Source organism: Varroa destructor, unplaced genomic scaffold (assembly GCF_002443255.2).
Source record: "Varroa destructor unplaced genomic scaffold, Vdes_3.0 BEIS01000002.1, whole genome shotgun sequence".
NCBI classification, from domain to species: domain Eukaryota; kingdom Metazoa; phylum Arthropoda; class Arachnida; order Mesostigmata; family Varroidae; genus Varroa; species Varroa destructor.
The window spans coordinates 14265032-14290295 of record NW_019211455.1 but is presented as its reverse complement, the minus strand read 5'-3'; the positions used below and the strand labels follow the sequence as shown (position 1 = coordinate 14290295).

General features: G+C 41.9%; 2 protein-coding genes across 7 annotated transcripts; one reads left to right on the top strand and one right to left on the bottom strand.

Annotated features, from left to right (window-relative positions):
• Window position 1: 1 nt before the first annotated feature.
• On the top strand, window positions 2–13471 carry LOC111244597 (tetraspanin-33-like). Its single transcript, XM_022791853.2, has 5 exons — window positions 2–4594; window positions 5833–5936; window positions 6118–6291; window positions 6423–6568; window positions 7066–13471. The coding sequence occupies exons 1-5, from the start codon at window positions 4304–4306 to the stop codon at window positions 7308–7310; spliced, it is 960 nt and encodes a 319-aa protein (XP_022647588.1). The 5' UTR covers window positions 2–4303; the 3' UTR covers window positions 7311–13471.
• A 1632-nt stretch (window positions 13472–15103) lies between these two features.
• Window positions 15104–25016, bottom strand: LOC111244755 (aldehyde dehydrogenase, dimeric NADP-preferring-like). Of its 6 annotated transcripts, none has more exons than XM_022792144.2 (3): window positions 24730–25016; window positions 18121–18288; window positions 15104–17097 (listed from the first exon to the last, which is right to left on the bottom strand). In XM_022792144.2, the coding sequence occupies exons 2-3, from the start codon at window positions 18236–18238 to the stop codon at window positions 15668–15670; spliced, it is 1548 nt and encodes a 515-aa protein (XP_022647879.1). In that variant the 5' UTR covers window positions 18239–18288; window positions 24730–25016; the 3' UTR covers window positions 15104–15667. The 6 variants fall into 6 exon arrangements, 5 of the variants coding, with proteins under 5 accessions (XP_022647879.1, XP_022647878.1, XP_022647877.1 ...); XM_022792143.2 differs by having other exon boundaries at window positions 18121–18259; XM_022792142.2 differs by lacking the exon at window positions 24730–25016 and adding an exon at window positions 23383–23517 and having other exon boundaries at window positions 18121–18259.
• Window positions 25017–25264: the final 248 nt, after the last annotated feature.

Genomic DNA, 25264 nt, shown 5'->3' with positions numbered 1-25264 from the left:
TGTTTTGGCTAAGGACGCATTCCTGTGTCTGCCATTGGTCAGGAATCGTTCTCGCGGTTATAATTCTAAGATGTTCAACGCAATTAGAACTCATCTAATCTGTGAATACCGATAAATATATAATGAAATGATACGATCTAAGCGAAATTGGAATAAACGTGTAAATAAGTACCGGATTTAATTTGTCTGTACTTTATAAAGTAGTTACAGTGTAGTACGATTTCTGCAGCTATGCGTAAAGAGCTGCTTAGGGGGGTAAACCAAAATTAAACTAAGTAAATGGGAACCTATGGACGTATTAAAGTATATGTTTGTATACCTGATCAAGCTCACAAGTTCTTCAAAGCAGAAACACTTCTCCCACTTGGAAGCACGCTTTGTACATATTTATTTTTATTTTGTATGGAAAAAACGGTTAATTTTTTCAATACACAGTAAACAATTGACATAAAAGCAACACGATGTCCTTTAGCTGCTGAGGATAATAGCGTGTTAGTTTGTTAATGGTGTTATTAAGACGAATGATATTTGTATGCATGTTTGTCTCATATGTATTTGTAATCATTGTCTTGCTTCTAATATACGTGTGTGAAGTAAGAAGGAGGCCAAAAATGTGTTGTTCAATATAAATCCATATTTTTTGAAGAGTCTGATTATGAGCACTCAAGCAAAGTTCTCAGCTTTTCCTTGATTTAAGATTAATTTCTTTTTATTGAAAAAGTTACCCGCGAAATAGTAGCTCGTATGTATATGCATGCTACAAACATCTTCAAATGGAACTCACATGATTCTCCAGCGTTACATGTAGTTGCCCCTTAATTCGCAGTGAGCACCTGAAATCGGTGTCTCGTTGTATTTTATTGGGATATGTCTAAATAAATATTTTTTTACTAGATTCAAGAGAACGTGGTGGTCTGGGTTCGAAGGCAAGCATAGACACACTATGTTTCGTAAAAGCAATGCGCAATAATGGTGCTAGAAATAAAAGCTCGAAATATTTATTTAGTCTCCTTCTCAAAGACGAACGTATTTTAATGCTTTTGTCCTCTGAAGGCTCGTCGTGCGCCTTGCAGCTCGGACAAGTTTGCCTTACGTGAAGTGATCATGTCTACTGGCACCGTTCCTTCGTCGGAAAGAACATGAACCAGCTCACGATTACGAATGTTTGAGTCACTTTGCTTGTTACGCCAAGGATGCCCTCGCACCGTTGGGTTGTATCTGGTGTTTTATTGGCCTTATGTCTTACCCAGGGGGAGTTTGTACATAATGTACATGTCAGATAGATGTGTGGATAAAAGTCGGTTTCACCAAATATAAGGATGCGATCTTGACAACGTTCATGACCCAGTCGATCCAAATGCGATTGTCCATCTTGCCAATCAAGATAATCTCGCATGCTTCTTGGTAGTCTTTAACATTATCGATGATAAAGTCATAACGTTAAGTCAAATAAGATGTGCTTAAAAAATATAGGTTTTGGGCACAAATATATTAACCATAAATTTATAATGTCAACAAATTTCGCCAAGCACTAACCAGCTCATTTTAGGGGTTCCGAATGAAGCCCTTCATGTTATTTACTGTTGTGTTTGTAGAGAAATCGGAGATAAATTAGTTTACTTACGAGTATCGTTTCGCTCTATGGTTAATCACCCAGATTTCCATTTTCGCTTAAATAGACTAATATATATTGATGATTGTCTAAGTAAATCCGTCGGGAGACGTATAACGTATTGAAAATACGTATTTACAAGAAAAAACGGTTTTTACTCAGCGAACTCGATTTGCTTTTGTCGGTTTGATCGATATCCACAACACACCACCCTGTGACCGACTATCAAAAGTTGCCAATCGGCTCTACATGTTCTTGCTTGATTTTATTCCCGTGTATATACGCTATCTGAACTTGCTTTCGCCAAGATCTTCATCTGGGCCGCCTTCGTAACCTTCGAGATTTGTAGAAATAGGTATTATGCGCTAAGTTCGCATGGCGTGTGGTCTCCCATCGTATCGTGTAAGGCATATACATTATAGATTGCTAATATGCCACTAGTTAACTTATATATGTTATTTGTTATACGGCAATCTAGTGATGAAAAAATATATGTGTGTTTCCGTCGCTATTGCTTTGTCAAAATGAGGTGTTGTCCAAATATACTGGCGTATTGATTCTACAATGGGTGACAACAAAACATTAGGGTAAAGCCAAGTTGCTAAAACAGTAGTCAAGATTCGAGGATGAACAAAATGCAACTTCAAGGTCTGTGGTGAAGCATTTTAACGTAAACGGAGGTACGACGAAAACTACTATTTTTTGACCCGACGGTTACGGAAAATTTTGAGGTGCGCGCGCGCATCAGCGGATGCGGTCTACGGAGCCGAAAAAAAAATCGGTCGAGTAATAGAGTAGGCGCCGCAGAATGACGACGATCGCTCATACTGATAAATGACAATGATACCGGACAACAAGGGAATCGCCTCGTGCGTGGAGAGCTGGCGAGAACGCGAACGGCTCTAGGCCATCTATTTAAATCCCATACCTGGCCAACGCGACAGAGTGTCAACGATTTTAGTTAGCCTACTTTCGTCATTATCTCTATGGAATGACGTGCTGTTGTCCAAATAAGTCACATCTGTGGCCTTGCTACTATGATGAGACTACTATAGTAACAGTACGCCACGTGGCAAAGCATTACAGTCTACTCCAATTTGTCACTGTTAATAGCGCAATAGGCTACAAGTCTTAATGATGATATGTATATATATAAACTCTATTGTTTTGGTACTGTAGTATACGACAAGCGAAATCCTGCCTAAACAAGCCCTAAATACGACCTCATAATATATTAAATAGCCGAATACATAATGCTAACCAATGGTTTCTTCTCTTTAGATTATTAAAATAACGGAATAGAAGAGCTGGAGTCGTTGGGCCAGGATGGCTGAGGACAGGATTTGTTAGCTGTTGCAAAAATTCGTAGATATTCTTTTTATATCCTAGCTGAGCCTGAGCAATAGGAACTTATTATTGCTTTGTGAAGAAACCATTTTGCTTAAGGCAGGCATCCATACGGCAAAGGCACTGCCGGTGAATGTATAGCAATACTTTTACTTAACGGTTTCTAACTAATTAATAAATGTATCACAATGATCTATTGACAAAACAACCGTCAACCGTGTTAGCATATCTCATGAGACACTAAACCCTATTGATGATATTTGTATTCGGTCTCGGACTGACAAAAGCGTTTTCCCGGGGAAGGTCCCATATTCCACTGAATAAGCCGCCTCGTTGATGCACCTCTGCAAATTGAGTATAGTGATGAACACAAAAAGCAAAATTCCTATTATAATATACTAAACATAGTTGTTTTTATAGGTACCATAATAATGACAGTCAAAATTATAGTATGAGATAGGCTTATTCGGCTCCCAGGGGCGTAATATTGCTGATTCTAAACACCAATTTAACGTTGCCATACAATGCAAAAGGCCGTAGATTATAGTTTTTACCATACAAACACGAGAAGCGACTTCGCCGTAATGATTAAGCAGGCCTATTTCAACAGGCCGTTCGTGCTACATATACGTTTTTCGTCGTAGTGTTAAAGCTTGTTGGATCGGTTTCATGGAGTAAAAATAGACAGAAAAAAAGTAGAAAATGTAAGCGGAACGTAGTTGCTGCCTTTAATGTATTGTGGTGTAGAGGAGCAAAGCCCCCGCGGGCTACATAACGTGCCCCGCAAGGCTTAAATAGCAGAGCCAAGTGGATAATTCATTGCGTTCGGCAAGCATCTCTCAGCATGAGAAGCCTTTAAACGAAGAGGGAATAATTTAGACCTCCAAACAAAATAGCTCCACAACTTACAATAGACCCGGAAACAAGCTGCAATAAATTCGAAATAAAAGTGCTTCTGTGGACAGGGACACCTTTCGTAAGAGGACGGTAAGTTCTCATTGGCTGTATCGATCATTCGTAAAAGTTATGTCTATCATACAAAAAGTTTTCTCTAGGGCGACCGAGGGTCGGCCAGGAAGTCCTCACTCTTGACACCTCTAGGAAAAAGGTTCGGAGAGTTTCGTGAAGTGCGCGCGCTTAGCCTTACGATATCATAGCTATAGTTGACCGCCAGGATACGAAATTCGTCTCTTAGCATATTATTTTCTTTAAGTGATCAGCGAAAACGAAAATCTCACGTGGTCGATAATCATGTTTGTGAATATTGAAAAGCCAAGCCACTTTTCAATATTTTAACTTCAGTTACCACCGCAGTAGTTTTGCAGTAGTAAATGCAGTGATAATATGACGCAGGCAAGAATCAGTGACCTGCTTAGACGAACCTGGTCGACAGCCTTTTATTATACCTCTGGATACACTTTGGAGAAGCCACCCGAGAGGGAAACTTGTCCCGACCTACGTAACTGGGCGCTGGCCTCTCTAAAATGGTCTGTTACCGAGATCATTGGTAGAATGCATCCGAATCGGGAGATTTTGCTTTTAGGTAACGCCCTCTGGGCCGGTGTGTCCTGGTTCGTCTTTTACACCGCGCTTCGTATAACATTTTTTCAAGGCTTGTACGATAGTAACCTTCAGGTAGGTGTTTATTTCGTTTCATCGTCAAAATGTTGTTGTTAATCGTAATTACGAATCTCTCTGTATCTTGCAAAGAACGATTAAATCAAAATGACTCACCGTTTCGCTTGCAATCAACCGAGTGTGGAGAATATTAGTTTTTAATAATTTAGCTTTAATAAATAGATTGACAATGTTTCACTTGAAGAATATGCAATGATTTTCAATTTAGGACATGTGTGAAAGCAGATTTAACGCAACGTAGCTTACAAACTGATGTAGGGAACGAGCAGACACAAATTAATTCGAAGATTATGAAGATTTGATAGGTCTTCAGTTGTTTGTCGACGTGAGGTTTATTCATATTGAGTTTTAAACGAAGCCATGAAAAATTATTACAATGCTTCTTTTGCATTCGCGTAGAAAATAATTAAGCACACAGTAACAACAGATATTCAGCACTGTTTTCGGCAAATCCCCCTATTTCTGTTACCATTGTTTATGTTTGTGAGTGATTCTTATACGTATTTCCCTCTACTCGTTGAGCTGAAGCCTCACATGTTAGTTAGAAAACTTATATCTGAATAAAGCGTATGACGAATGGCGTACGGCCTTGAGCACTATGGGCTTTCAACTAAGCGATGCGCTAAAAGCTTGACGATAGAAGAGTTGATAGCTGGCGGAAATAATGCAGCCGTCCACCTTAGTTTACTGGAAGTATAGTATATTTATGTGAGAACAATAATGTAAATAAAGAAATATATAATTTTACACAGGTACATATAAGTCAGTAATATGCTTGCTAATTTTTTAGCGTTTTCTGGCATCATTGCGCACGAGTTAGGCGCAGTGATAAAAAAAAATCACCTGTGAGTTCGACAAGATAAGCAGCCAAGACTTGGCCTACTTTAAAGTTAGTAGCTGGAAAAGCTTTGGTCCTAATTTATAGTGCTAGACCTTGTAAAACCAGGCACTTGACTATATGTGACCATATTCGCAATACATCTCTTTGAATTTACATGCATATAGGACAGGATGTTATTCAGTCGCTGCCTCGAGGCCAATAGGGATTCATGCTCTGCCGTAGATGACGCCACAGCTTAATAAGCAAAACGTAGTCCCTACGCTTTAATTGAAATAGATATACGTCGCCTTGATTAGTAATGTCTCTCGACTAGGCCAATATTTGGACCTGTAACGAAGCCTGATTTAAGTATTTTCCAAGTAAGTGTTCGTGAATGATGTTTGTCTGGTAACAGGCAGACAGAGCAACTCAGACAGTAGCTGCGCTTCATATTCCAATGTATGTGTGTGCGACCAGCATGCATATTGTGTCTACCCTCGGCTTTATAGCAGCGTTCAGGTAAATGCGAGCTTTTATCCATTAAACAATATATTCCTCATACATCACACTTATACGAATAAAAACTTTCCTATTTTACGGCAGCGTCACGGCTGGGGATAATTTAGTTAAGATGTACGTGGTCCACGAACGGCTCGGTTAGAAGTGATTGAAACAACTCAAGTCTATATACGCGTTACAGAGAAATTGAATTTGCATTGCACGTCTATGGCCACTGTGTGGCCGTCGTGGCCCTTCTCATGTGCGTCCTTCTGTTAATCACCGCAGTGTCGGTCTTCGCGTTTCATGCGGACATACTTCAGCTGGCCACGTCATTCGGCATAAGTTTCTATACCGAAAGCGACTCGTTTAAGAAGTACGTATCGAACTGATTAGGAAACCAATGTTTGCCGATCATCAATGCTGTGTTAGGTGGGATAGCTTTTTTTTTTCTAGTAAATGAAAACCTTTAAACGGGAAAACGTCAATTGTGCGTCTGATTTACAGGTTCGTGGACCGTCTTCAACAGGAACATAATTGCTGCGGCGTCTTTAGCTGGCGCGATTGGGATAAAAACAGTGTTTTCCGCTGTAATGAAGACAATCCGTCTATATATCGCTGCCGCATACCTGAGTCGTGCTGTAGACTGCTTGGTGTGATCAGCTTTGAATATGTCTTAAACCTTGAATGTCGTAAATAGAAGTCATTTTTAACGACTTTATTCGATAATTAATTTATTAGCAGAATACCTCTTCGTGTAGTAACGGAACTTAGGGAAAGCTATAGAAGAGACGTGCCAGAGGCTGTAACTGTGGGTCCTACTTTGGTTGTCGCTATTACTACTATTGTGCCTGTTCTTTAGTGTGTTGACCGAAAACGGTCAAGTATTTCCTGTTTTTTAAATTACTTTAAACATGGACATATTGAACCGTCGCTAATTAGAGATTGTCAAATCACAGTATTTTCCATCATAAGCAATAGTCTTCCCAACCCTGCTATTGCCCGCACCGCTTGGCCGTTTTGATAGAAAGGTACATCATACATATACCCATCGCCCTTTGGCCATTTAACAGAAAGATGAACTATTTCAGGACCGTATTCGTCACTTTTCTATGGACTAACGCATAGCAATCCGCTTTCTCCACTCTAGATCTACCCCTCTGCTATGAAATGGTCCTGAATCGGACTGCAGAAGAGGTGTTCAAGGCAATCTTTCCTGCGCCATGCTTAAAACAGGTCTCGTATCTTATCGAGCTTGAACAGAAAAGGTGGCTCAAGATATTCGCTTTTCTTTTGCTGTTTTTTGCCCTGTTAACCGCAACGGCTCGGGCTTGTTCAAGAACCCTCAGGCTGACCCACACTTGGGTAGGGATTCTAATCAGATATATGTCATAAACGTTGACCACAGTATTGGAAACGTATACATAAACTTCATTAAAAAAACGTATTCACGAAACGACTTATGATATTTTAACTACAACGTCAGTGTGACGTAATCATAAATGTTTTACTTAGAATATATTAGAATGTAGTAAACATATCACGACGTACTCGGCTGCAGCATCTAGCGTCTAGAATCCGTCACCTTCATCATTTGAAAGTTACTCGCAAAAAGTTCGATCATTTTCTATTAAATCGAGGGCTCTCAGCTGCAGTTGCCCTTCCACCGGCTGTTGCATTATTTAATTTTCGATGAGTAAAATTTACTTTATACCGTGTAGAACACTCGTTTATGCAGGCCGCTGGTGAACTAAATACGCGAGGTGGATACCAAGGGAACTCCTTTTACACAGGCAGGATGATAAAATTAAAAAAAAGCTAATGTGTAACGCCTTTCTAACTCGACCAACTAATAGAGGCATTTCTTAGTTTGGCAGCTAGAATCCCTCTTCTAGAACTGAATTTGTATTGGGTTCTAACTGTTGCTCGAATTTTTGTCTTCTCCCACAGTGCCTAACCTATATATATAGGTTAGGTACTGTGGGAAAGAACTTATTTCTATTTGACAGTTTCAAGTCTTGTTCCGTTTACGTGCGCGTCAGCAGTCCAATTCTAGAAAGATACTTCTCGCATAGGAAAAGTGACCCGTATTCAGGCGCACCTAACCATACCAGACCAGAGCTTAGTGAAAAAGTAAATACAGGTAACTTTAATATCTAAGTTACCTGCACATTGCTACGTAAACTAAGGAGTCAGCTAGTCCATAAGCACTGAACGTGCAACATTTCACATGAAACTTGCATGGGAAAGCATCTCGATTGAGAACCCAACACAGTCAAATCGACATATTGCAGTACCGGTGTATTGTTAGCAAAACTAGGTGCTTTTTGACAGAGGAGATTTTCTGAAGGCATAAACGGTGCGGCTACGATGACACATCTGGAATAACAATACAAGAATCAATTATAGCTATCAGATTTCGGAATTAGATCAGCGGAAGCTTTTCCTTCATTCGCTGCCTGTTCGGAAAAGCTCCCGCTAAAATTCTGAACACGTCATTCCTCCAGCCGCTTGACAGCAAAAGTCCAACAAGAAACGTAGACTTATTGGACAACTGACATGGACGATGAAGCTGTACGAATCACGTAGAAGCTCGTGAAAAGGCATCCTGAACATCACTCCTGCGTTACGGCAAAACCCATAAGATCTCCACCATAGATGAAGCCAAATAGACAAGATAACCTCGTCCAGGTACGGCAGCTGCTGACTGAAGATGCCATGCGACGTGATACTGGTACAAGTAGGGGAGAACAACGTTCTCATATGAATAGGTTGCTTCTATATTGTCTCGTCTCGTAAAAGCTTACTGGGCATATGTGTTCATCGGTATCTTTTTTAGAAATCTTACCCAAACGCAAATAATAGACGAATCGCGATTAAATTCCAACAGAGCATGTAAGTTTTTCAGGAGTAAGCGTTTCCATGGCTAAAAGCGTAAGACCATGCTATTTTAGAGGATTTGCCTATAAACAAATAGTGCAGTAAATTGAAGCTTCAAACCAGCCAATGATCAACGAATTGAATGTTTACTCTTTTAATAGAATATCGGTCCGTTTTTAGAGTTAAAATAGATACCCTTGGCGCTCTCTGATATATACACCGAAACTCGGTAGTAGTTGTGGGGTGTGCACATTCAGTCATTGTGGGGGTAACGATCTACCTGCCCGGTCCATCTAGTTCAACTGAACCGCCGGGGAGTTTACGCAGCGGGACGCGCTGGATTTGTGCTTGCGCTATTTGATTCGAAGCACCTAGGTCCATTGTGTACACAACTTCGCCTTCTTCGTGTCTCCCTATGCCACAAACCTCATAGGGCAATCCCGATGTGAACTCTGCTTCTGGAGCAGTTTGGCCTTTCAACGTCCGCATTGGTCGGATTGGATCCGTGGACACTAGCGAGACACCGATGAACCGACTTCGCATTCGTTTTTCCCCTCTGTACGCGGCAAGTGCACCCCCGTCGGTCGCCACCCCTGTGACAGTGAGCGGTGTCTTCCATCGTGAGAGTGGTCAAGTCTATAGAGCAGACAGAGCAGTGCACTCCGCCGTGTACACAGACTGACATAGTCACATGCACTCACACAGCTTGCCGTCCACCAAATAATGGCATAGTTTCGTGGACTCGTCGACCACCACTAAACTAACCGGGTCGGCAAGAATTAACTGAAATCTCCCGAAGGCGCATTGGGCGGGGTGGGGGGTACAGCACGAAACAAGCGGAGAGAATAGTGCAAGGGCATCTACAAAGAGATTTTGAGGTAGCGTTCGTAAATATTGGAACAGGAACGGATGGCGGGCTCGAAATAATTTGACAAGTCAACACTCAGAATTCCCAGTGACGACAGGTTAATTTCGTTTTTTAGCTGAAAAACGCTGTTCGACATAAGGCCGTCTTACCTTTTACAGGCACCGACCTCCCGTCACCGTATCGTAGGGCCGACGCTAGTTCGACACACTGTAGTTCCTGACATATGCTTTGAAAGTGGTCAAAAGAGGTTGTGCTTTTGTGCTAAGCATTGAATCGGTGCTCATGGGCAACAAATGCAGATCCCGACCTTAGACAATCATTCCACAGTGGATCTTTCCTCTCGACTATTTGACTCTATATCTCCTGTTTGACTATTTTAGTGACGATTCGTTTTGAAATTAGCTATTATAAAAAGAGCGTCCTCGGGGTTCGGATACCGTTACAGCGACAAGAGAAAGGCGTTTTAACAATATCTTCATATAAACGGCAGTATTGGCTAGCAATAGACTAAAAGAACACAGCATCTGGCAGATAGTATCTAGAACTAGAGTTGGTCACGTTGCGAAAGAAAAAATTAGACAGCGACGGTACTCGGAATGATTTCTGTATTTGTATGGACGCAAACGGCAAAAGAATTTGGGTCTATTCGAGCCATAAGCATTTAGTGTGTTCAGCTCAGATGAAGAGTTCGCGCGCATTACTTCAGCCTGTGATAGAGAGCAAGCAGGCCAGAGCACTAATGAAGGTATGGAACCCCCATCATAACAGTTCTGAAAAATTCAGTGGACGGGTTGTACGGTGGTCGCGTTCATCAGCCCGGCCCGTAGGGGCTCGTACACACATGCCTCAGGTACATTCCCTACGAAGTGTGGGGTACAACACCGTGATAACAAAAGTTTTTTGGAGGACGGGCGGAGCACAGCGCGAACTGATGGGAATTTTACCGACAGAACTGCTATAAACAACCGGGAGGAATCTCAGCAGACGACTGAATGCCATGCAAATGTTTCTAGTGTATGGGCCTGTAATATCCATCATAGAAGAGTTGATTTACAGTTGTCAAGATGAGCTAAACAAGGGTGTTTTATTTACAAGAATATAATGAATACTGGTTAATAATCATTGTAGCCGCGTGAAATATTGATTTCCTTAATTGTAAGGTGCACACGCAGCCATCTAGGTTCGTTGTTATGGTTATGTGCCTTCGTTTGTGTCAGGTTTGTTTCTTCTAGCATAAGTCAATTAGTTAGTTATCAATCGCGATGATACACGACTTTATACGATAGTTACAAGGGTTTTGTACGATTCGAGCACCGCTAAGACGTTTTTGGTGATGCATTTGCAGCGAATCTAGAAATTTATTAAGACTGGAAGATTTTACAGTGAGACGATAAGTTTAAAAGAACTTACCGTCTCATTGGTGCGGTTAGAAAGCTTCCAGCTCTAGGCCCAGACTCTGATAGATCCAACCAAACCAAGTGTATTAGCAAAGCATTTTTCAAAGCATCTGGTGGTTTTCACTGATAATGAAAGCCTGAGTGCAATAACAATTTTTGGAAAAGTAGCGGTTTACATTAGAGTTTCGTGAAGAGCCTTGCCAGGATTAAATTAAGCGTTTTTACGGCGAGTGCTAGATGGCATTTGCTACACGGATTTACCAACGAATCTTCGAGATCTCATAAATCTACGACGCACTCATTTTAACAGCTATTCTACCAGAATAAGCAGCTGCCCGCTATCATTGCGTTGGAATGTTCTCACTACGGGCTCGAACATACGTCGTCTCGTAGGACGCCCCAAGAAGGCACTGTTGCTGATTATACTCTTCTATGATTTTCTAAGGCGCTGTGTTTATCTAATTTTTCGCTTTCTGAAAATGAGTTACATACGAATGTGTACAGTATGGGAAGAACTGCGGCAAGATGAAAAGAGCCTGCACAAAAAGGTACCGTGTGGCGGAACAGCTCTTAATATATATATCCGAATCATAAGTTGATTGGTATGTGACATCAACGATTTAGGTAGTAAAAGCGATAGATAAAGGCTCGTATACGTTCAGTACAATGAGTATCCTGTATAATAAATAGAAGACATTACTATCTCAGTTGCGCCGTAGACCATTTTCAACATGTGCTATCAATGACACAAATTCAGTATCTTACGTCGTCGTCTAATTCAGCACAAGATACTGAGTACGTGCAGTTGTTCGCTGCACACACATAGTGATGCTGTTTCCTCAAATTCGCGTCAAGCAGGAAAACCACGACTGCAAGCATGTAACTTATCGCAAACCATCCCTTTGTTATATACTGCTCGCACTGATCTATCCATGCCGTTGTTCTGTTCGTCGAGCTTTCGCATTTCGCAGTCCCAGCAGCCCTCGAGTTTAGGTCTTCCCTTTCGCCTCGCGTGCTTCAAATATCCTCTCGACCAGCGAAGAAGGGCCCTCTTGGGGGGTGACGTCCAAGACGGACTGAGACAGCTCGCCTAAGCAGTAATTTTCGCTGCAACATTTTTGTATTCGCCTACAAAGGATGAGCGCCAAAGGGCTTGGTGGAATAGGCTGCTGTTAGAAAAGTGGGGACCTTAAAGCCCGGGTGGTTGGTCAGTGGATCATAGGCGTGCTGGCGGTAGCCCAAGATAGCCACTGAGTCCGCACGAGTAAAGGTTTTCGTATATGCGATGGGTTTTTGTGGGGCTCGTTTCTGGGGAGGAAGAAAAACCGCGCTCAAGGGAGCCGGTGAAGCTCGCGGTTGTTGGGCTGTGGGTGTTTGCACGAGCGGAAGCTATAAAACGGCCTCTTTTTCTCTGTTTCCCCTTTGCCTTCCCCCTTACAGCTCCTGCAACCGTTTGAAGGGCTTTTAACCAAGCACTACACACCGTCAGGTTGTAGAGAGAACCGCGCCGCATCGCAACAAAACCACGGTACGCTAGTCCCCGGTCCGAGAGATGCATGGTCTTACAGCTAGCTATCCAGCTAACCCGCTACCGGCTACGGTCGCGTTAAGGGGGCAATAAAATACAACATTCCGTAAAATTCTGACTGCGGGGCCACTGAGGGTCTGCCTAGACCTCGTCGGACGACGACGCCGTCGCACAGTGAAAACATCTCATGCGGGCGAACCGCTTCTCCACGCACAATTCTACAACGAATTCTATTACGTCCTTTTGAAATATTCATCGAGAAATGTAGCTAGCCAAGATATTGCGGGATAAGGGGCTCTGGCAGGCAATGACGTTTACCGTTATAGCTTTTGCTGATTGCCACTTTAAATAGTTGATGACATTCCCTTTTGGAGCCGACACAACCTATGATTAGTCAGAAGCTTGTATAAATATAGGCCACTACTTCCAGGTACATGTACTTTAGGCATATTTTATATCAGCAATATAACACATTCTTGCGCAAGCCGCCGGCTTTGCATGATATGAATCAGTGTTGCCATACTACAATTTGAGTGCCTGAAAGGTAATTCCGCAAAAGGTTATTCTGTCTCTATATGAGGAAAGTGGCTAATGATCTTCGCACCTAGGTAAAAGTGACACGTATTTGAAAGCGATACTTTCCAATGAACGTTCGAAATAAAAAAAAAATAAATAATAATTTAAATATTAAATACTGAATTCCTCTCGTCTCTCAACAAAAAAAAAAACAGAATTTTTTCTACTTTTTTTTTAATTCATTAACTCGTCGACTAGGAACAACTGCAAAAGTATTTAGATTTGTTGTTAGGTATATTATATGTACCACATAAACAACAAAGAATAGTCTATATAGTAATAATAAAAAAAGTATATACATATTTTTCCTGCAGGACTTTGCTTATTTTTTTTTATTGTCATGCTTTATTACTACATATACCATGTTTTCTATGTACTATGTACAACCCACTTAATGTAAGTATTATATATATAAAACTTGTTTTCGACTTTTAAAGTTTTGGCCATTCATCCGAACATTCGTAGCATCAAGAGCGATAACAACCATTAGAAGTATAGGCACTAAGCTAACTGCAGCGATATGAAATGTTTGCCATTTGCCTCTGTATCAAGTCATTTTCTATTGCAGCTTTTTCCCAGTTTCTCTTTCTGTTAAATGCATCTCGCCAAAAGATCCTCAAACTTACTGTAGGCCTACTTCTCATACATGCGATTCCCGCCTTCTCAGCATCTCGTGACAGCCTACTGCGAGAGAGAGCGGGGGTTTCGAAAGGTTACCCCCTTTAAATGTTACTTTTCGTCCAATCAGCGAAGCAGCGTAATTGGAGCTGTGAACACCGCCCTTGTCCTCGCGGCGTGGGCCACGAACGGCTCAAGGGGACTCTAACTCGGGCTCTTACGCAGTATGCTCTTTCTACTACTGCTGTTGGTGTAGGAGTAAAATAAGCACGACTACGATAGCAAACCGGTACGAGCGTTATTAGTAGGATATATGGTAGATTCGTCCTAAGTAGTAACGGGGTAGTGGGCCTAGGAGAAAGAACGCGAATAAATAGATAAATCAACATGTGCTGTCCGTAGCAGCCGCTGGGTCAGGCCTTAGAAACCCGACGGGTGACGAGGCGACGAGGCTTCGAAACGCGGGGTGTCGGAGCGCTCGACTGGCTCTTGGACCTGCCTCCTTCTCGCTAAGAAAAATGGGTAACAATGGAAAGAGGCCAGGTTATGCAGATGAAGGGTAAGTACATTCAAATTGGGGAACTAGGGTGGGTGCCCTAGTTAACTTCTGTAAAATGAACGTCCTTCTTCAAGAAAGCAAGTGAAGCCCTCGTCTACCATGACGGCACCGGTGAAAAATTAGAGAATAAAGATGACGAAAAGCCGCTGAGGACTGTAACAGAAAGTAGCAGGTTACATAGAACGTGAAGGCACCCTTTTCACTAGCACCGATGTTGTGCTAGGTGAAGTTTGCCCTTCGGTTCAAACTATTTGCCTGAGGCAGTAAGGACTCGGTTCTTAAAATTGCTCCTATGGACGTGTACTTAAGATGTTGTATATTTCGTACGGCTTTAGCTTGTTTGTCATCTGCTTAGAGGTGTTCGAGTACCTGAATTGAATCTGATGCTACCTTTGTACTTACACTTTGTTCCAACCTGCTTTCAGCGTGAATACGGTAGCAAGTCATCATACTATCAAAATAACTGAAGTTTTTTTCGAAATGTTCCATCAATAACGGCGCCAGTACTCTAGATTTGATTCTGTTTTCAGGCGACAAAATTTTCGCCGAAACCTCTACGAGATATTGTACTTCAAAGTGGTGATTTGTTTACTAAACGATATTAGACCAGTAGTTATCACAATGCTATAGAGGGGTAGAGGATCCAGTATTGAAACGCTTAACTATTTAAAAGATGTCATTATGTAGCGCGTTAACGGGTTTCTTAGAACAAAATTGCTTGAACTCAATAGACGCTCTACACAGAGAAGGAGCGTGCATGTAGGGGCTTATCACTGGCCTTCATAACAACTTTATTATTGCCTTTACGTTATGAAACCAATATTTATTTGACAAGTAAGCGTCCTTATGACAACAATACTCGCTTCGTAAATTCTTATAGGTTATTATTAAGATGCCTGTCCACATATGTACCTGGAATTTTCCTGATTTGGGTTAATAAGGGGTATACTATATATTGCACAGAGGAGGTGAAAAGCATTGAGTTGTATTGGCAAGTTACCTTGTCAATGACCGATATTATAGATACATGCCTGTACATTATTCCTTCGCTAAGAAGTAGTACTATTTATAACTTAACTTGTACTAATTATTTAATCATTGTGACATGGACTACAGAGCAGACGAGGTAGTCATCTGTTGTGACGACGTGTCGGACATAGAAGAAATTAGCAGTTTTGTCTTTTTCTGTGAATACTGCCATGTTATAATATCTTTGTAACCTAGGTTGATTTTTATTTGCGGTGAATCGAATGATATAGCACAGCCGCACGAACAATATCAGCGTAGCATGGTAATATTTTGCACCATACTAATGTTACTGTCTGATCAGAGAAACCTCAACAAATAGCGATAAAAAAGAATACCGATTGTCGCCCAAAACAATGGCAGGACAAAGGGTCTAAATGGCCCAAGGAGACGCCCGCGCCGTTTCAGAATTATTTTAAAAAGTTGAAGGTTTTTCTCCGTGTACGGTGGGTAACGCTTTTTTCCGACAATCTCACCAATATAGGAGAAATCTCTCTGCATGACAGCTTTCTTATTGGAGAAACAGTCAAAGGTGTACTTGCCATGGTATCGGCCCATGCCCGAGGTACCGACTCCCCCGAACGGCAAGCCCTCATTCGATAGATGAACAAGAACGTCGTTGATACACAACGATCCGGAAGAGGTTTCGCTGGTGAAGAGTGAAATGACTCGCTGGTCTCTTGCAAACAAATATGCCGTAAGAGGCTTATCACGAGAGTTAATAAATTGAATAGCGTCATCGAGTCCTTTGACCTTCATAACCGGAAGGATCGGTCCAAAGATTTCCTCTTGCATCAGCGGATCCGAACCTTGAACGTTTTTGACGATTGTCGGCGCCACATAACGATTGTCAGGGTCGGCAATTCCTCCAACGACGATATCCGCCCCCCGCATCAAACGAACAAGGCGCTCAGCGTGGCCGGTTGTTACGATACGACCAAAATCAGGTGATGACTTCGGGTCATCACCGAAGAACTCCCGAATTATTCGTTTCGCTGTTGAAATGAATTGATCGTAGATCTGTTCATGGCATATGACATAATCAGGAGCGACGCAGGTTTGGCCTGCATTCACAAATTTTCCCCACAGTACTCGTCTTGTTGTTATGCCCAAGTCGACATCGGGGTGGATGTACACCGGGCTCTTACCACCCAACTCGAGTACGACAGGTGTCAGATACTTCTGGGCGGCAGCATAGATGATTTTACCAACGTTAACCGAGCCTGTGTAGAAAATTATGTCGTAACGCTCTTTCAGCAACTCGGTGGCTTCTTCAACTCCGCCGTTTACGATTAGAAAGGCCTCGTTATCAAGATAGCTTTTTAGACGTTCCAAAAGGGCAGCCGTTGCCGGACTTTGCTCCGAAGGCTTGATAACGACACAGTTACCTGCAGCGATTGCACCTACCAGAGGGCTCAGGGTAATTTGAACAGGGTAGTTCCACGCACCTAACAACAGAACCAATCCAAGTGGCTCACTGTGAAGAGTACTTGTGTCTATTAAGGTCATAAGCGTCCTGGGGATGGGTTCGGGCTGTGCCCATATGCCGATGTTCATGAGCGCTCCATTGATGTCATTTAGAACGAAATCTACCTCGAAGATTATCGCCTCCAAACGGCCTTTGCGAAGGTCACAATATAACGCGGTAATTAGTGCTTCGTAATTGTCAGTTAAAAAGGATTTCAGCGCTTCTAGCTGTCGAATTCGCCAGGCCAACGGTCTTGTGCGACCTAAAAGATACAGCGTTAAAACATGAATAAGTGATTGTTTATAGCTTAAAAACAAATACACAACTCAGATCTCGATTAGAGAATTCTGTTTTGAATGGATCTTTGGAAATGCCTGTCGCTAATATATTCGTATGCACAGAGCGCGATACTAACATTAACGATAAACAAATACGATATAGCTGCAATAATTAATACATGTTTAGAACTTGTTTACGCCGGATCTTGCGAGTAAACAGATATAGCACTCTGAAGTAATTTAAAGCAAATAATGTATCCTATAATAATTATATCTAGTGAATACGCCAGGTATTTGAAGTAGTTTTGCAATATATGATTTTTTAATCGTCATTGGGTTTGCTTTTGACGTTGCTTTAGAATTTATATCTATGAGATGGATCGGGTATCTTTCCAAGCAATTTTTTATTCCAAGCATATTATATACTGACAAAATCGAGCTATAACTTGTCATTGTGAGGAAAATTTTCACGTCGTTGTAAATCAAGCTCTTCCAAGCCCTAAGCCAGCGAAGCTGTTGTAGATGGTTTCATCAGTGGGCAAGGAAGCTGACGATCATTTGTGACAGTAACACGCTCCATTAGAGCTACAGGAAAAACGTGTTAGTATCTCTGTTCCGTGCGATTACGTCTCTGAACCGTGTGTATTCACTACGCGCTATATATAAACAGACCATAATATTGTTTCATTAAGCAGGAAGTGTCTTAAAAATCCAGTATAGAGTTGCTCAATATCGCTCATGCCTCGAAAAAGGTAATTTTTTTATTATTAAAAATATCCGCAGGGGACATTTTTTTTAATGTCCCCTGCGGATATTTTGTCAGGGCTATTTACTCCTATGTGGAAAGTGACGAAGTGTTGAAAACCACACACTGGGTTCCAGTTGAAAAGTAATAATAATTATTAATTTTGGTGCATTCCTATTTAACGGGGATTTAATACATTTGCGACGCACACCCAATTTAAGTCCTCTAGTTTTTCAATTTTTCTTTTTATTAAAATACCCACCGGCAGCAAAAGTACTCCGTAGCCGTTTGATGTGGGCGCTATATTGGCTAACTGTTGCTTCCTTGGCACCGTCCTGGCTGATTCGGAAAAAGGGCTTTACCTCTTGCTTCTCCGTCATATTCGGCCCCTAATCGTCGCTCTGAAGTGTACAATTTTTAGCAAAAAAAACTAAAACGAAATTCAATAATAGACATAGTTATTTCTGATTTGATGATACGCTAATGATATATAACGAGCAGCTTATACATTTACTGAACGAGTATATCGACGCTTTATGGTGGGCCACATTTGTTACGTATGTATATATATATATATATATATATATATCGATGAGTTCTAAAACAACTAAAATTAATAATGAACTGTGAGTTGTTAGTTGAGCAATTTAAGCGAATTTTACATTGTTCGGAAAGTCCCCGTGTGTATTTACATAAGATAGCGTAATCCTCGAAAAATCAGGCAATTCATTGATTATTTTGTGATTCAAAGACAGGCACGAGTGTAAGACATCAGTTTTGAGTGATACCCACTGGACAGTAGACTATAAGGCAAAATAGCGACGGAATTTATTATTTAGGGGGTGAAAAGCATGTCCATGGTCCTGTGACTGCCTGTAACACTGAAAAATTGTTTAGCAAAGCCACTACCCATGTGGATTTATGGTAACTGCAGCCCTCGATCCCCATATACAAATTTTTGGGGGGAGGACTTCCTATTTTAACGCATAGACGTACTTTAATCGTATACTACTGTAGTCTTCAAAATCCTTCTAAATAATGCGGACAAAATCTTTGCATTCTAGTTCCGTTCAAATGTAGGGTTTCACACAGGCATGGATGGGTTCATGGGTGATTGATGATCTCAGTCACAACTTTTCAGTCGACTTCTTTCTATAAGAACTAAGTGAATGTTCTAACTATAGAACAGGAATCAAGTAATCTCTCGTGTTCAACGATGCTTTTAAAATTTCCGTTCTGCGAGAATGAACAAAAACACATTAAATATATATGTTTTTGTTCATTCTCGCAGAACGCACTTTTCATTCCTATGAATTTCTCTTAAGGGAGTGAAGGATCTACATTCATAGAATTGTCAAGCGTTTGAAGCTCGTGAGCAATATGCGTGTATTATTGAGACATCTAGGTCAACCTTTAACCGTAGATCGAGATTGTGTGCCTGCACGAGGCATATGATCCACTTTGCACAAGCTGTAGTTTCACTAAGACCAAAGTCAAAATATGTTCTATGCCCCTATGTATATATGAAAACACATTTACATTATGGGCCGAAAACTGGTGTGCCAGCCATCTCAATACCTCCCGAAATTTTTATAAGTGTTCTCGTTTTCGCCTCAATCGAACCTAATGAGTCTGATTTGTGCCTAAATAATATGAATCAAATGTCTAGTTAAGGACCGCTTGAACAACTCGGCAGGATGAATCGTTAAGCATGACGTGTCGTTGGCCCGTTACAGCGATCCCGATTTGTTCGTCACCTTCGTACCTCTTCTGTTTTGATTTGGCCTGCGAGCGAGTTGGTCCTTTTGAATTGATTTTCATCAGTTGCCTCGATACTGTCCTTTTGTCATTAATAGTAATCATTAATAGCCTATGTAATCAACTTCCCATTTTGATAGTGAGTTGTCAAAGAAGAATGCTGTTCCAAACTCCGTCATCGAAAAGCTGTTTCGTCTTGCTCGACAGACCATTGGTCTCCGCTTGTTTACTGTTTTACACCGGATAACAAAGGGGAAATGGAACAAACGTTCGACCTACCCTATACTACACAACAGGTGTAATGAACTAATCAACCTTTCTACAAATGAGTAGTGCGTGGGCATTACCGGTGGAAGAGTTTATTAAGGTCCGGTACGTATCTTTTGTTGCCAGCGTCCTTCGGCATGAGTACTCGCACCTCTGGAATATCATCATCCATGTTAGGTACATCTTTGTTCGGTTTTTCATTGTATTCCTTCCATATCTGCTCTCCGCCCACGCATTCCTCAAGAGCGGCCTTTCCGTAACCAACAACCTGCACTGACACTTTTGGACGCTGCGTACTTATACACGAGAGAAACCTGGTGGCCCAACATCGAAACAAATCGTAAGGAATCTCTCGAATTGCGCGAGCCTCACGCTGCTGCTGTTCCGCATCGAATACATACTGCTGGGTTTGAATTTGGCTCCAATATTTCTGCTCTTCGCCCTCCGCTAACGAATCACATTGAGACAGTCTGAGCTTCACCAGGACGTCTTTTGCCGTCTCAAACTCGCCTCGATCAAGTCGCTCGAACTTGAAAACCATCAAACCAATGAATTCGTCAAGCTTTTGATCAATATAACTTAGCGTAAATTTGTCTGCCATGGGCGATATAGATAAAACAAATCCCAGCATTCCATTGTGGCACTTAGCGTCGCAGGCCGGATCGTAGCCCAGTTGCCAAGATGTCCGTAAAATGAGGATGCAGTCTGCCTTTATCATAATAATCAATAGTTGCAATATAAGCTCGTCCGTAGGCGCTGCGCGCGTGCCTCCTACATAATAGTTCATTATTCGGGAGCATTTCTCCTCGGTATTAACGCCCAACACGCGTACAAGGATCTCCTGAGTGATATTCGCAAATCTCTTCAAGCTGTACTCTTTGTTTGGGTTGTTGCCAGACCCCGCAAGTAAGAACTCACACTGATGTGGTTTTAGCTTTGACTCAATATATGAAAATAGTTCACGTGCTTCCGCCGGCGTAATGTTTCCGTGCATGTAAGCCTCGATATCAGCATTGCAAATTTCACGCACTTGTCGCATCGCCTCCTGTCTCGTTATAGCTTTTAAGACCTTGTATTTGTCGGCCAACGGACAAAATCCGTACTGCAAAATTGTCGCCATGATACTTTCTGCATAGCATTTATGCTGCAGAACCGAATTGTAACAATCTTTAGCTAGGCCAAATCTGATTGTTTCAAACACCTCATCCGAACAGTCAAGTTCAGCAAACTGATCCATCACAATCCGGACTAACTGTAACAACGCTTGACTAAACCCTTTAAAAGTAAGTTCTAAACTTAAATGAACGTCCAAAGCAGCCAGTTCAGTATAACTACTTATCTCAGTCAATCGATATGAAAGCAACTGCGTGAGTACCTCGGCACCCACAAGGTTCTCAAGCGATGCAGCTGGCTTACATTTAAAATTCACGTAAACAAAACACTTAGGCAGAAAGTATTGGTTGCCTCTAAGGTACCATAGTCGGCCTCTGGCTGTTGTTTCAAGTTCCTGTGGAATAGTTCTACCAGAAGGGTCGCTCTCGACAATAGCGAAATTCGTCACAAGTAGAGGATTCTTACCAGGAAAGCAAAATCTTTTTTGAAATTCTGGGTTATCTACCCATAGACGAATCCAGTCACTAGGGTAATTTTCAACGTTGTAGCGCACTCCCATCCAGGGCTCCCGCTGGAAGGAGCTTGCCTCATCTCCAAATGCATGGTGCACGAGCATGATGCTGCATTTCTCGGGTGTCAACAGCTCTGAGAGAGATTGTATATGTTCGGGATCGTAGTTGAGAAAAAGATAAGACCCACAAAGGTAATGCTGTTCCGTAAAGTTATGCATCGCTAAGCTAATATCTTGCACATATTCCAGAGGCTCAACTGAAGACAAAAAGCGGAAATGAGCCTGCCCCATGGCACTTAGCTCGTCCCACAGCTGTTTCTGAGGACAAGTCTTCCGAACTAAATGCAAGAACTGATGAACGTATTGTGTCACCCCTTGCACGTTTTGCGCTCCGTCTGGTGTTAATAAAATTTCAACCGAGAAAATTGTGCAGAAGCTACAATCTTTGAAACCGTCCCTTTCCACACCCGCCGACAGTTTAAGCGCCCAGCCCTCTTTTTTTAGGTTGTCGTATAAACCATCCTTGCATTCGTGACCTATAATATAGGTCAAATATTCTATTGCTTTCTCTTTGTAAAACTTTTTCTGTGGAGGTAAGACCCAAAAGAATGAGACACAAAGTTCCTTCTGAAGGGGTATAACTTTATGCAGTTTATAAAAATTCGGGTTTTGGCTAAACGGAGCTCGACGAACTACAGGAATTCTTGCAGGCCCACTTTTAGAAAAATCTGACGAACTTGATCTCGGAATCTTACTAAAACGTTCCTCGACAAGTTTCTCTAATTGGTCAAGCGTTCTTATCGACTGAACACACAGCGACATTCTGTCCGGCAGGTAATGCCGCTTAAAAAACGACCGTAGTGCATTACTTACGTCAACATTCCTTTCGCAAGGCTTTGTCACTAACGTATGAGTATTTCCCCATCGAAATAGGCCCATCGGGTGATCCTTTCCAACGAGATGAGACAACAGCTCTACTAATCGGAAAGCGTCCGAAGACTTCCGAAGCTGAAATTCGCTCTCCAAAGCGTTTATTTCCCGCTCGATTGCTTCTTTATTAAATTTCGGCTCAATAAAAAGATTTGCTAACCTGTCCAGCCCCTCAGGCAACGCCGACTCTATAATTTCCAGTTGGAATAAAGTTGTTTCGCGTGCCGCAAACGCATTTGCCGAGCCTCCATGGTTAAATATGAATCGCAAATACTCGTCTTCTTTTGGGTATTTTGCCGAACCTAGAAGTATCATATGATCGACGAAATGTGCAGTGCCCTCCATATCGGGTAAATCATCAAAGGTTCCACATTTGACGGCCAGACAGGCAGCCGCGAAGGTACCCGGCTCGTGGTAATACGTAACTGGGTCAAGATACGTCAGATTCGTTTGGGACTTAACTCCTTCGTTAACTGTCGTCGCTCTAACACTTTTTCTCTTTCCTTCGTCGACAACTCCTCTCGCAGTGGAAATCAGTGTCACTCTTAGTCCATTTTTTAATTCTATGATACGATAGGACCGCCTGTCGCTTTCGCTTTTTATAATTGTGGCCTTCGCAGTCATCCTTTTCAAATTCGGCTTTGTACTGAGCTTCGAATCCTCCATGTTGCAATGTTTCTTTAAGATAATCGGGCACTTATGATGTTATGCGTTAAGTTCTCTGACTAGCTTTAATACAAACTCCTGTGTTACCATGTGTATCGAAATAACGTGTACAATAGGGTTACTGATGGAAGGCTCCTGCGAGCAATCGACTTGAACAGGAAACGATTTTGCTAGATGCATTAACGTTGATTAGACGTCACCTCAGTACCGTGATTTTATCGGAGTCAAAATCAAAAGTTTTGCGATTTAACTTAAAACCATTTTGCTGATCCGGCCTACCTATTCCGCCGCTGCAATTTGACAGTGAGAGATGGGCCTCGTTGTTAGGCTGGCACAACAATAATGAATAGTGCATGGATACTAATTTCGAGTTCCATTTGATTTTTGCCTGTCTGAAGTTTCTGTATATGTTACATTCCACTTAAGGTGCAAGGAGCTGCTGAATTATGAGAGGGTGTTATGGTGCTACGCTGATCGTCGCTCATTGGCTGCATAACATATAGAAATAAAAGACCTCAACGATTTAAGTAGACCAAGCACCTGACCTTTGCCAAAGGTCTTTCAACTGAAGCTTCATCTGTAGATTTAGTGCGAATTCTATAAAAGGCTAAAAAAAAAATAATTGCATCCGCAAGCGTAAGTTATGGAGTTAGATCGTGATACAATTGTAAATACGATTTTGACGGAGCCGTTAACCTCGTTTCCTTTCTTATTGTTGGCAATGGGAAAATGTACAACATCGACCCGGTAAGCCAAACCAACTGGGCAGGGTTTATTGCCTTCTACCCCCGATTCCGCACTAGTGTTTTAATAGCAGCAGTAGCTGGCTCCTATCAGTAAAGCAGGTCTTTATGTCTCGCTTTACCAAAGCTAACACCAGACACATATGTCGGTGATCAGTTTGGATTAAAAAGGAACCAATTTCGAAGACGATGTCTGATCGTAATAGTAAATATCAGATAGTCGTATGTACGGGGGGTAGTCGCAATGAGACGACAGCTGGTACTCGAGGTTGCAAGTCGAAGAATAGGTTTAGCCAACAAAATTTCACGCTCAGTATTGACCTGCTCGGACAGACAGCGTCACGCGCTTTTATTTAGGAGCAACGGTTACTAAACGGTTACGTAGATAAGAACCCGTATAGCTAGACTAACCCATAACTGTTTGATTGGCCATAGAGAATATGCCAGATAGCACTCGTTGTATACAATCAGTTGCGTGCCCTCTGTTAGGGTGGACGAGATTCTCATAGTAACTATACATTTTTCTATTTCTTAAATGTACATCTCGAGTGTGTCGCATCTTAAAACCTTCCATTTTTCTTCTGAGAACCAAATATTCCTGAGCTACAGCTGCTAAATGAATTGCAATAAAAATAACTCGATTAATAGAGATAATATTTTGATTCAAAGGAGGTCCAATATATAATTACTAAATATTTGCACTTTTCAAGAATAGACAAGCTAAAGCTTTAGGTTTTTCCGTGCACCGGACAACGCGCATATCCCGCAACCTAATCATATATGCACCCACATTTGCAACATACGTCTTTATCTATTATACAAACGCACTCGGAATGCAATACGGGTCAAGAAATCGTATCACCTCTCTCGCATGTTAACTTACTCAGTTCTGTATTTCCGTCGTCCGTTCTGCAGTTGTCGGTAACAGCCCACGCGCTTGGCTGGTCCTTCGACTTTTTGCCGTAGAACTGATCTTTTGCCAGGGACTCTGCCGATAAAATCACATGACACTGCTTCACTAGACGCAAATCGTCTTTCAATGACTACTGCCCACCGCCGCCTGCTGCCATGTTCTGCAGTCGGTTACTTCGCCGTCGCTAACGAAGCAACTATTCGGAGCTTCTGCTCAGTTCGTTCCTGCGCTCTTCCGCAGCACAGGCGCGACACCGTTGAATGATCCAGCGTCTTACGCGGCTGACGTTAAGCAATACATTGAGGCGGCAGGTTAGAGCCATATGACGCATGTCGACTGGCGTCGGGATTTGATGATGCTGTGGCGCCATCTACTGGTCGGTGGGCCAATTACACGAGAGACTTTTGCCGAGTGGATACTTTCAGCTATTCCTCTTCAGCTTTTTTTATGAGAATATCTATAAGTTACATGAATAACGTCGAAGTATTGCATATTACTGATATTA